This window comes from Scleropages formosus, chromosome 21, assembly GCF_900964775.1.
Source record: "Scleropages formosus chromosome 21, fSclFor1.1, whole genome shotgun sequence".
NCBI classification, from domain to species: domain Eukaryota; kingdom Metazoa; phylum Chordata; class Actinopteri; order Osteoglossiformes; family Osteoglossidae; genus Scleropages; species Scleropages formosus.
This window is the reverse complement of record NC_041826.1, coordinates 23,363,586-23,376,238: the sequence shown is the minus strand read 5'-3', so window position 1 is coordinate 23,376,238 and position 12,653 is coordinate 23,363,586. Positions and strand designations below refer to the sequence as shown.

The 12,653-nt window shown below is 45.2% G+C and overlaps 1 protein-coding gene across 1 annotated transcript; it reads left to right on the top strand.

Annotated features, from left to right (window-relative positions):
• Positions 1 to 500: 500 nt before the first annotated feature.
• On the top strand, positions 501 to 10,823 carry LOC108927525 (T-box transcription factor TBX3-like). Its single transcript, XM_018740892.2, has 7 exons — positions 501 to 1,650; positions 2,388 to 2,655; positions 3,542 to 3,688; positions 5,525 to 5,601; positions 6,291 to 6,427; positions 7,207 to 7,862; positions 9,139 to 10,823. Exons 1-7 carry the CDS (start codon positions 1,250 to 1,252, stop codon positions 9,583 to 9,585), a joined length of 2,133 nt encoding a protein of 710 aa, XP_018596408.2. The 5' UTR covers positions 501 to 1,249; the 3' UTR covers positions 9,586 to 10,823.
• Positions 10,824 to 12,653: the final 1,830 nt, after the last annotated feature.

Below are 12,653 nucleotides of genomic sequence, written 5' to 3'. Positions count from 1 at the left end.
CGACAGTAAACGTTTACTCGGACACGCGTGTATCTCGGCGCAGGGGCGCGCAGCCACGCGCTCCCACTGTGTGCTTCCCTACTGACACGGCCGCCTCGAGGAGGTTCGGCTCGGCTCGGCTCGGTTCGGTTCGGTTCGGCTCGGCTCGGCTCGGCTCGGCTCGGGTTCTCCCTCTCCGGGTCCCACAATGCGGCCATCGGCGTCCGTCCGCCCCCCCCCCACATCCCCCGCCCCTCCTCCCTCGTCCCTCCCTCCGTCGCCACTCGTAACGATGTTGACATACTCACATGGGCTCGCGCTGGAGCGGCGTTACCGCTTCCGACACCTTCTTTTTTATAACCGAAACCTGCCCCTCCACCCGACCTGTGAAAACCACGCCTCCGGAGCCACACAATTGGTCCGAAAGCGTGAAAGAGCCAATCAACAGGGCCCTGCTTCTCGCGACTCGCGCACACATCCCATCCGGTGCGGCGCGGATGGGACACAGAAGCGCGGAGAACCGCTGGGCGCCGGGATCGCGCCTCCGCTCTGCCCGCATCGGAGCCTCGTTCTGCCTCGTGCGTCTCTCTGGCTTCTTTTTTTTTTTTTTTCGAGTCGCGTGGGTGTGTTTGTGTGTGCGCGCGTGAACGAGACCGAGGATGGACGCGTGCGCGTGTCGGTGATCGCGAGCGCCGAGCTGCAAAGGGTGGGAGCGCTCGAGGAGGCGATCTATTCCGCGCAATCGAAACATCTCGGCGCAACATTTTTGTTCTTCTTCTTTCTTTTTTCTCTCGCGGCAAAAGCTTCAGCCAAGAAGACACAAAATATCCTGCATTTGAAGGATACAGAATTTTGACAGAATTGTTGAACCGAATTTTTTACCGCAAAACGAAATAGTCAGTGAGTGAGTGAGTGTCGCTTCCTGACAGCCCCCAGAAAAAGTGAAGTATTACACGGTTTAAACCGGGGGGAAATATTATACATACATATACACATAATATAATATATGCTGTGAAGGAGCCCGAAGAAGGAGGAGTCGCCGGCCGGTAAAAAAAAAAGTAATGGCACTTTTCTAGCTGGGACTCCGAACAGACGGCAGCAGGAATGCGTTCGCTCACACCGTGAGGAATTTTCACACTCTCTGTCTGTGTCCATCGAGGAAAATGCGGCGCTGAAGTTCGCACCCCGACCTCTGCGCTCGAGAGCCCCAGTACTGCTCGAGTAGTCCGACACTGACACTGCCCAGTCTGGAGAGCGCGCAGTGAAGTGAATGAGCTTCCCCATGAGAGACCCGGTTATTCCAGGAACGAGCATGGCTTACCACCCGTTCCTGCCCCACCGGGCGCCGGACTTCGCCATGAGCGCGATGCTGGGCCACCAGCCGCCCTTCTTCCCGGCCCTGGCGCTGCCCCCCAGCGGCTCGCTGTCGCTGCCCGGCGCGCTCGGCAAACCCATCATGGAGCAGCTGGTCGGGGCGGCCGAGGGCGGCCTGCACTTCTCCTCGCTCGGGCCCCAGGCTGCGGCCGCCGCGGCCGCGCACCTCCGGCCTCTGAAGGCGCTGGAGCCCGAGGAGGACGTGGAGGATGACCCCAAAGTTCACCTGGAAGCCAAAGACCTGTGGGAGCAGTTCCACAAGCGTGGCACCGAGATGGTCATCACGAAGTCTGGAAGGTAAAAGCAGAGCAGCCGCGCCTAATGTGCTCATACTGTGGCTACGCACCATGGTAAAGAGAGTTGAGGGAATTGCTGAGCCGAGGCGGAGACATTTTTCTTATTTCCACATCTGCACTTTCACAGCTCAGCTGTGTGATTAGGGCAAATCTGGGCTTTTTACATAATTTCTGTTCACATATGATTTGCCAATGAAGTCAATATGTCAGAATCCTATGTATGTTCTGATGTCGTCTTTCCTGCCTGGTCAGATAACAATAAATCATTTGTAACAATATATCGTTTACGAACAGTTATAATAAGGTCATAATTATGATGAGTGTAAAAATAAGAACATGCAACCAGTGAGTGACAAAAAAATCCCTTTTTTCAGTTACACTTTGGAATTCGCTATTGTTATTATTACTATTATTATTATTACACATTGATTGGATTAAAAAAACTGCTCACTTCAAACTCGGTCATTTCTGCACTTGAAATTGAAGCACTGCTTTATTTTTACACTTTGAATATATTTTATGGTATGTTAGCCCATTTTCTCCTTTCTGCTTTTGTTCGGATTTACATGAAAATTGATGCGTCTTTAATCACACGTCGCGATTTAACGCAGTGCTCACCGCGCATCTGTCACGTGCAAACATTAACGATCTTGACGTTCTTTCCACTTTATGTACTTGCAGGTAAAAGCGATCGCGAGTAAACACATCTCAAGTAAGGTTCGTGTCTTTCTGTTTAAGGCGAATGTTTCCCCCGTTTAAAGTGAGGTGTTCTGGTCTGGACAAGAAAGCCAAGTACATCTTGCTGATGGACATCGTGGCGGCCGACGACTGCAGGTACAAATTCCACAACTCGCGCTGGATGGTGGCGGGGAAAGCTGACCCCGAAATGCCAAAGAGGATGTACATCCACCCGGACAGTCCGGCCACGGGCGAGCAGTGGATGTCCAAGGTGGTCAACTTTCACAAGCTGAAACTGACGAACAACATCTCGGACAAGCATGGCTTTGTAAGTGTCTTCTTCAGCTGTCGTCTTCTACCTCTTACTTTGCGTTTCGGTCTTTAAACGCTGCCGTTGGTGGTGGTACAAGTAGTGTCCGCTAGTGTAGCCAGGGATTCCGAGGCACAAGTCCGGGATGAAAAGTTGGACGGGTCCGAATGCTCTCCGGACGCTTCCTCGCTGCCCCGGTCCACATTCACCACATTTTACAGTGTTTGTTACGGGAAAACACGTTGCGCGCTTTTTGGGTCCGTACTGGCGGGAAAAAGCGGGAACCCCTTGTTTTACTGTGCAGGAATATTGAACCCGAAAAGTGATATTGACCGCGCACCAGTGACTGTTCAAGTTTTCAAGGAGTTGTCTGCTTGTATTTTTCAGAATGCAAAAAAAGGAAAAAAAAAAAAAAACCAAAAAAGGCAAATATATGTTAGACATCTTTTAAGGATCATGAAAACAGCAGCCAAACATGAAACACTGAATTACGTGTTCGGTGTGTTTAATATGATTTTTCTTACATTTTTAAAGCAGGGATTCAGCTTATTTGATGTTTATTAATTTGTTTTAGTTTTATTATCTGGGGCAAGTGGGTCGTAGTGTTTTTTATTTTACTCTCCCGGACATCTTAAGTCTATTTTAAAAATCAGTGTATGCAAACATTCTAGATTTATGTATTTTAAGAGATTCAGGAGTTTAACAATTAATCGACGAAATTAATTATGTCGATTTTAATACAGTTAAAGTGAATTTTAATTATGTACGAAAATGCAGTGACTGACTCGTGATATTTAAAAAATAGAAGTGTTTTCCGCGCAAACGAATAAGCAACTTATTGGGACAGGAAGCTGGAAAGGGTGTTTATTTGTTCTTTTAAATCCTTAATTGCTTCCTGTTGCAGACGATTCTGAACTCCATGCACAAATACCAGCCGAGGTTTCACATCGTGCGCGCGAACGACATCCTCAAGCTCCCCTACAGCACCTTCAGGACGTACGTGTTTCCCGAGACCGAGTTCATCGCCGTGACGGCCTATCAGAACGACAAGGTAACAATAACCGTGTTCACCGCTTTTTTACTTGCCTCTCCCAATAAGATTATTGGGGATTATGCGCGCGATCCCGGTTCGCAATAACGAAGCGTGTCCCATAAAGTGCATTATCTTTATTGCGCTGAATTATTGATACATATTTCTCCATCGTTCTCCAATTTCTTAATTTGTCCCCAGAGGCTCCTCTAAAATAGGGATAAAATAAAAGAAAAATAGCTGGAAAGACCCCCCCCTCCCCTCCCCTCCCCCGGCCTTTTGGCAGTGATGAAATGTTGGTTTTGTTTTTTCATACTAGTTGTGCGCAGTTCTTCGGTGTACTTTGGGTGCTACGTACCCTAATATAATAGATGCATTTTTTATAAGCGCACACACGCATAGCTACACACACAGACGGTTGTAACGTGCAAAGAAAAAAAAATTGCCTAGTTTTTTTTTGGTTGATGCTACGAAGAAGGTTGAAAAACACTCGTGTCCGGTTTCCACGCGCAATAGCTGTTTGTGACACCTACTTTTGAATCCTTCACCACTGCGCCTTATTTTCGTTTTAAAACAACCTTCAGTGACCTCGATCCGGTCCTGCATATTTGTTTTTTTTACTTTCCCGGTGACTGAGATTGAGTTTAGAGGCATATTGTTAATGTATGTGAAATCATACCTAACCGGACCACGTAGCCTGTTAGTATATAATATATACTATATATATAAAACCCGATTTACTGAGTTATTCATCAATAATAAATATGGATCGATAGCGTATAGAAAGGTGAAGTACCATATGGGTTATTATCATGCTAAATTTGTATCGTTTTCGATGTTCTTCATTTAAAGGAATGTTACAAGTGGAGCTTTATTCGAGTTACTGCTGTTTAGAGGATCTGGAGGATCCAAAGGTGCTGGCGAGATGCTGTTGAGCGGAATGAAGATTACGCATGGTAGAGTAGCCCGTAACAAAGAGTGTGTGTTTTTTCGGTTCCGACACGACAGCAGATGAAGCAGAAAGGGCCCAGTCCCGGGGCGCGGGGCTGCTGAAACACACACTCCCCGTAGTGAAATAGCCACGAAGACCCTGGTAAAGTGTCGCAGAGCATGAGCTCCTTAATCGCTCTCACCTGACTCTTACGATGCAAGTTCTCCTCAGCTGGAGAGACAGGGCAGGGCGATTTGAAGAGGGAAAAAATAGGTATCAGCGTGAACTGCATATGGCCTTTTGTGGGAAATAGTACTGCAGCAGTGACTGCAGACACTGCTTTCGTGCGGGACTTGTTTAACAAACCTATAATATATGTTTAAAATGTGCTGTGATTTTTTTTATGCTTTTTTAAATCCGCACTGAGAGGAAATGGTCGGACTCGCTCAACTGTGTGCTTTGGCACCGCAGATTTTTGCTGTGTACCTCCCCCCAGGTATACCGAACAGTTTGGGATTTTACCGTGGTAAACAAGAAGAGAGGGGTTTGGAATTCTAGCTGCATGTTGTGGTAATCCACCTGAGTCGTCTGTGCTGCAGTTTAAAATAATTTCACATATAAAGGAGGGCAGTCTAGGACGGAGTAAATGTGATCTCCAAATGTGAACCTTCTCCTGAAGATAGAGGTGCCCTGGACTGCTTAATATTTACCATTATTTCAAACCGGGAATTTTAAATAATTTGAAATAGGAGTCTCGGGAGTAAACTTGACCTTGCTTGTATCTGTAATCGCTTAGGGTTTTAATAATCCGAAGTTCATTGACTCTCTGCTGAGCTGCGACTTTTTGGGACTGTCAGGGAATTCTGGGCTCTCCCGTGTCGAGTGAAAACCATAGTAAATTTCCATCTGTCCTCGTGCACTTACAGATCACACAACTGAAAATAGACAACAACCCGTTTGCGAAGGGATTTCGTGACACTGGCAACGGCAGGAGGGAGAAAAGGTAGGACTATTAATATTTACATGATTTAACAATTAACAAAATTAGCCAAGTTGTGGCGGAATCATAAATGCGTCACCAGATGTGTTTTAAAGTAATTCCACCACAAACAGAAACAACAAGAAATGTAATTCGTGTAAACCCGAGGCACTAAACAGAGAAATTCAGAATTACTTCTTTTTCAAAGGTTTTCATTTACAGTTGCATGTTTAATGGAAAATATATTGAAAGTAAATAAGTGGAAATGAGGTGAAAACTCATGAGAATAGCGCTTTAAAAATCGTTTAATCACCCTTAAAATGTGACTGCCACCTTAAATTAGAACACGTGGTTTAATTAACTGTGTCGACTAATTAAAAATGGCAAAACCTACAAGTGCTGTGATTGTGTTGTACGATGAGTTGGGCTCGATGGAACAGCCAAGTCGCGCGCAAAACGTAAAATAAAGTGTGTCCAGCACTAATTTAAATCGTGCATTCTGCGCTGCAGTTTGAAGTGTTAATGTTACTGTTTTTGCTAATATTATAGAATATTATCTATTGCCTTTTGGCCATCATATGTGTGCGAGCGTCGTGAACTCGCAGTTGTGCGCATTTACGCACTATGCGTTTTACCTGATTACCCCTGGTAAACAGTTACAGTGCGAGGTATTTGTCGTGTCTGCTGAGCTGAAATCGAGTTTTGCTGCTCAGAAAGCAGCTGGCTCTGCAGTCCTTGAGATCCTACGAGGAGCAGCACAAGAAGGACAGTGGCACGTCGGAGGACTCGGACCCGGCCTCCCTCAAGTGCTTCGGTCCGGCGTCAGCAGTCGGAGGCTCTGCGCTAAAGGGTGATTTTTTTGCTCTTTTTTTTCTGTTGGTGCCTTGCGGATATTTGCTCGGATATCTCCTGGACAATTTCCCATAGCATATATTTTGCCATGGCAACATGGTTATAAAATGTACCCAAATTTTAAGCACTAAACATATGTACTAAATAAATCCTGGGATGTTTACTTTATAAGTCAAGTACCAAACCCTCCTTTGTTTAAAAGTTAGATCCATTGTGCCAGTCAGGAACTGACGTTTTAGGCTACAGACCTGAAAAAAAATGCCCAGATGTTGTTTGAATCAGTGATTTATTCCACAAATTGAGGAAGTCGGTCTTTTTTCACCTTGTCAAATGTTGTCACACTTTTTTTCTGAAAGGACGTTCTAGGGTGATGGGGTGACAACTATTTATTTAATTTAGACTAAACGCAGATCCAGTTTTGCAGGGAGCTGCTCAGAAGCAGTTTTTAAAATGTTGCAAAAGTTTTAATATCATGCACATTTATTTACCAGCAGAATATTTTTAGACATGTAGCCAACTTGCACTCAGTATAATTATCTTAGTTGTGGCCAGACAAGCTAAAAGTTACAGAGTAAAACCAGTCGACTGTTCCACTCATCAACACCTAAAACTAAATACTTTCACATATTTTCCAAAAAAGTAATTGAGTTGTTTTGTACGTTAGCTTAAAATAATCGACAATTGACGATAAAGATGTTTTTGGCCTTGTTTCCCAAAAAAACACATCTGTGCATCAGTGTAACATAAATATTAACATTGACCCTGAACTCTGGACAGAGGTTTGTGAAAGCGACGAAGACAGTGACGAGGAGAGCAAAGACGGCAGCCCGCAGGACGGACAGGACTCCAGCAAGATCAGCACCACTACAGAGGACGGGAGGGACGACGGGGCGCTCGCCACCAAAGCGCACTTGCTCACCAACAGTGTCGGCGCAGGCCGAGAGCGAGAGAAAGCGCCCAGGACTGAGAAAAGCCACGCGGATTCCAGGCAGAGCCCAGTGACCATCACCTCGAGCACTATGAGATCTTTAGGTGGGGATGAACTGAAGAGCCCGACACGAGAGCCACCCAAGGCGGACGACTGCAGGTCCATGAGCAAGGAGAACTACATGCCCTTGACTGTTCAAACGGACAGCAGTGCTCAGATCAGCCAGGGTCATTTGCATAATTTTGGATTTCCTCCAGGTTTGGCGGGACAGCAGTTTTTCAACCCGCTGGGAGGCGCTCATCCTTTCCTTCTTCACCCCAGTCAGTTTAACATGGGAGGAGCTTTTTCGAACATGGCGGCCGCAGGCATGGGCCCCTTATTGGCAGCCGTGTCTTCTGGAGGGGTCAATACCATGGACACCACAAGCATAACGTCCCCACCGCAAGGCCTAGCCGGAACGCCCGGACTGCCCTTTCACCTTCAGCAGCATGTTCTAGCATCACAGGTAAAAATATCTTCTATTTTATTCTCAGACTGAAAGCATACAGGTGTATCTTCTCAGAGATGCCCACTTTTTTTCATTATTATACAGAATCACTATACAGCAGCAAACACAACTTCTGTGTGAAAAGCAATATTTTAAAACACCCAAAAAAATGAATTAAAGTTGAACTGAAAGATGCAGTATGCAAATAGTTGGAAGCGCCATCAAGTCGGGAGTCGGATCACAGCGACCACAGGCGTGGTTTCCAAGTTAAGGGAGGGACACATGTGGTTACCAGGACCTTCTTCCAGTTATGTCTGGGGGGGGCAAACATGCAAACTCTGCACACCCTTAGCCACTCTCAAGCCCTATTCTGCCAGGTGGTTCAGGAGCTGTGAGGTGCCAGTGTAACCTGCGGTGCCACCGCGCCCCCGTCCGCACATAAGTAACACGTAAATTTCAGTGTAATAACTGTTTCGATACATTACATTTGTGCATGTGTACACAATTTATTAAAATGAGACATGTAAAATAGATTAGATGTATTCTATATCAGGGGGTGCGGTGGCGCAGTGGGTTGGACCACAGTCCTGCTGTCCGGTGGGTCTGGGGTTCGAGTCCCGCTTGGGGTACCTTGCGACGGACTGGCGTCCCGTCCTGGGTGTGTCCCCTCCCCCTCCGGCCTTACGCCCTGTGTTGCCGGGTAGGCTCCGGTTCCCCCGTGACCCCGTATGGGACAAGCGGCTCTGAAAATGTGTGTGTGTGTGTATTCTATATCATGTACATAGTGTGCCATTACCAACATCTGACATAAATGTTTAAAATCCATCAATAAATGCATTCATCAGAGTTATATAGAAGTGATAAAATGCCGAGACCACAAGACAGCCAAAATATTAAACCAGTTGGCTACTTACAAGTCATTTGTACCCATAAAAATATATTCTCAAATAAATTTAAGATTAAATCTGTGTGCCACATAAGAATGCGTGCGCTTCCGTTTTGAAATGTCTGTAAATTAGCGCCATGTGTAACGACAGAATTTATATTGATTTGGGATGCTGTGGGGACTTTTATGTCCATGCGAACAAACTCTCCTTTTTAAGGCACGCAAAGATGTTATTCCATATCGGTGTGACAAACAGCATGCTGCAGTCCCATGGTTATTCCAGGTGCTAAATTCTTCACCTGCGGTGTTCCCAGACCACGCAGGCTGTACACCACGCTCGTCTTGTCATTGGACTACGGATGTCAACCGTGCCGGGCAGTGTGAATAACCAGGTTTTGTCCTTCGCAGGGACTCGCCATGTCTCCCTTTGGAGGCCTCTTCCCTTATCCCTACAACTACATGGCGGCTGCTGCTGCCGCTTCCTCTGCGGCCTCGTCCTCGGTGCACCGGCACCCTTTTCTGAACGCCGTGCGACCCCGTCTGCGCTACAGCCCCTACTCCCTGCCCATGGGGGTGCCGGACAGCAGCTCTCTGCTCACCACAGCCCTCCCCTCAGTGACTGGCAGCTCTGAGGACCTGAAAGGCGGCGGCGGCATGGCCACAAGTCCTGGACCAGGCGCCCTCGACTCCACCTCCGATTTGAACAGCAGGTCGCCCACCAGGTCGTCGGGCTCCGTGTCTATTTCACCCAAAGGTGGACCTCAGAAGGACGCTGCGAACGAACTGCAAAGCATTCAGCGCCTCGTCAGCGGACTGGACTCACAGCAGGACAGGCCAAGAAGCATGTCTCCTTAGGAAAGAACCGGAAGGGTCATATAAGCATCAACAGCGACAGCATCAATAATGGATTATTATTATTATTATTATTATTATTATTATTATTATTACAGCACGGTCATTTCTGTCCTGTACCAGGTTGGTTTACTGACTTGTCCAAGCGTTGGCTTTTTATTGCACTTTCGTAAGGAAATCTGTGTACTGTACTTTACCGTACAGTGAGCCGCGCGCCCACCGACACGGTCGGTAACAGTGAATATGAGATACACACGAAGCTGCTATGTCCATGTTCTGTTTTATACTTCACGGTGCTGTGTGTGGAGAAAAGGAACCGCTTTAATTTAAAAAAAAAAAAGGCGGTCGGACCGGGTGCGCGGCGCTGCGCGCGTTCTTTTTCGGCGAAACGGCGTCAAAGTTTGAAATGCGACGCAAATCCTTGGGTTCTATAATTTTGTACGTGATGCAAAAAGGAAGAGTTTGCATGTCCGGAGTGCGACTTAAAATGTGCTATTTTAACATGACCAAAAACGGAAATTATGCGAAATGACAAGGTTGTGCGTTAAGACCATCGTTAATAATAATAAAAAAAAAAACGTGGAAAAGCGCGCGCGACGCCTTTTTCCCGCCTTTTCGCGCGCTTTCCCGCGGCTGCACAATTTCAATCATACTGTCTTTAAATGGGGGAGGGGATGTGAAAGAAAGTTCGAGAAAACATCGAGTATAAATATAAAATGATCTGTATATGAAAATATTTATGTAATTATTTGGCAGCGCGTGTACATACGTCCCGTTTGACGCCCGCAGGTTTCGCCCTTAATTTATTGTTCCTGTATATATATCCGTGTGTAAAGATTGTTCGTGAGCTTCTCTTTCCGTCCTGCGCACTTCACGGTCCTCCTCGTAGGCAGTCAGAGTGTCAGAGTGTCAGAGTGTGAGGTGCCCACTTTCCCGTCCCAAATACCCCCCGACCCCCCTAGGACTCGGGCGAAGCTGTGCTAACGCGCGCTCCCGCGGCTCGGCTCGGCTCGGCTCGTCTCGGCTCGGCCCGGTAGTGGAGATGCTGCTCCCTCATCACCGCACTGCTCGTCCACATGGTTTCCTCCAAAAACCCTGTACAAACACAGCTGAACGTGAAAAGTGCCGAATCTCACAGGATTACAAGGTTTCGTTTGTGATTTAAAAGTTGTCTTTTAGATTCTGTACTCTTGGAATATTCTTTTGTTCCTTTGTCTCCGTTTTGTTAACAGCGTTCAATGTCCCTGGAAGTTTCAATAAAACGTTGAAATGCACAGTCTGGCTCAGTCACGGCGGACTGCAGCTCTTTCTGTCTGTTTCTTAAGTTTTCCTTGTAAAGTCCAGTCAGGGAACTGACAGATTCGGACCCGTTTTCATCATGACGTCGTCGGCAGCGACAATGAAATTGCGCCTCAAAACATGCACACTGAGATCTATATACATATGTATATATGAAAACATGCGTCATATACATGTTACAATAATGTAATTAATTACATTGTTGTTGTTATATGTTACAATAATTAATTACATTGTTATTATTGTAACATATATATGAAAAGCATGCCTTTAAGACTGATATATGGAATACTCATTATATTATGTAAAATGTACAAAATACGTTTATAGAGAGGTCAGTATAGAAAATACTTTGGATATATTGGAAGTAAAAGATGCACAGTTAAATGAATTCTTCAAATGTTTAATGTGAAAAAAGACGCAAAATGCGCATCATGTACATTTTGTAAGTGTGTAATTCTGCTCTCAGCCAGAAGCTTTCATTAAGAACCAAACAAGCACCTCATTATAGTGATACATTATGCTAACATGTTTAATAGAAATACAAAGAAAAACTTTTATCTTTTGTCACAGTTATGTGTGCACGTGCGTGTATCCGTGGCATTTACATTTCTTCACTTGACTCCACTTTCGTTTTTTTAGGTATCTGCCAGCACTCCCTTCAGAATTCTTATTATTTAAATTTATTTATTATGCAAATTATTTCTTATATTATTCTAATTAAATACAAACACTTCTTTATACGGATCGGTTCAAGGTAAGTACTGTACTTTGTTCTAGAGCTGCGCTACCTGCGCTCCGGAACACCGCACTTTCACGACGAGCTTTTACTCGAAGTAAATACATCGTTTCATTTGATTTGCTTCGTTTTCACTGCGCGCGGATCGGCCCTTTTTACAGCAAAATCAGGTGGGTGATTAAAAACAGAAAATAAGTCGAGGACCTAGGCTATACTATATCTTTATGCGTCACCTTCAAAAATGTGCTTTTCAACAACATACCTGTAGTGTAAGACTGTAATGGAATAATAATTATTAAAAAACGAGACGGAAAACCTCGCAACTGCTCCCATTCATTTTAATTCCGTGTGTTTTTGTACAGCTTGTCTCGCGCAGTGACAGAGGCATGATGCAAATAAAAGGTTGGCGGTACATTAAATTACTACAATAACTGACTGTGTAATTATTAAAAGTTTACGTAAACCAACTGGCCATGGAGAAAAGGAACAAAAGCTCTCAAACGAAAAGCAAAGGGGAAAAAACCTCTGGGGGGGGGGGGGGGGGGGCTGGGGGTGTCCGAGGACCAGTTACTGCAATATACATCTGTTAATAACATTGTCGCTCGACGCCAATACCCTTATTATATCGCAGAAGTGGCGCCACAGCAGTATGATCTATTATTATTATTATTATTATTATTATTATATAACACCACAGCTATTATTTACCTAGCTGCAGAGATTAGGCAATTTATAGTGTCAGGTTTGCATAACAAGATACCTACACTGATTTGTCCATGATTTACACAGAAAGATGTTGTTACTGGAGTCAGTCATGGTAAGTATGGTAAGTACCTCACTCTGGGGCACTGTACTATAGTAGGAATCAGAGCTGAACCAAGAAGATTCAAACTTCAAGATGAGAGTTCTAAATACTACATACATATATAGGGTTATTAGCAATACTGTATATATAAAGCTATTGCCTATATATATTGGTAATACATATAACCTTTACACATGTTTTTTAATATATATATACATACATATATAA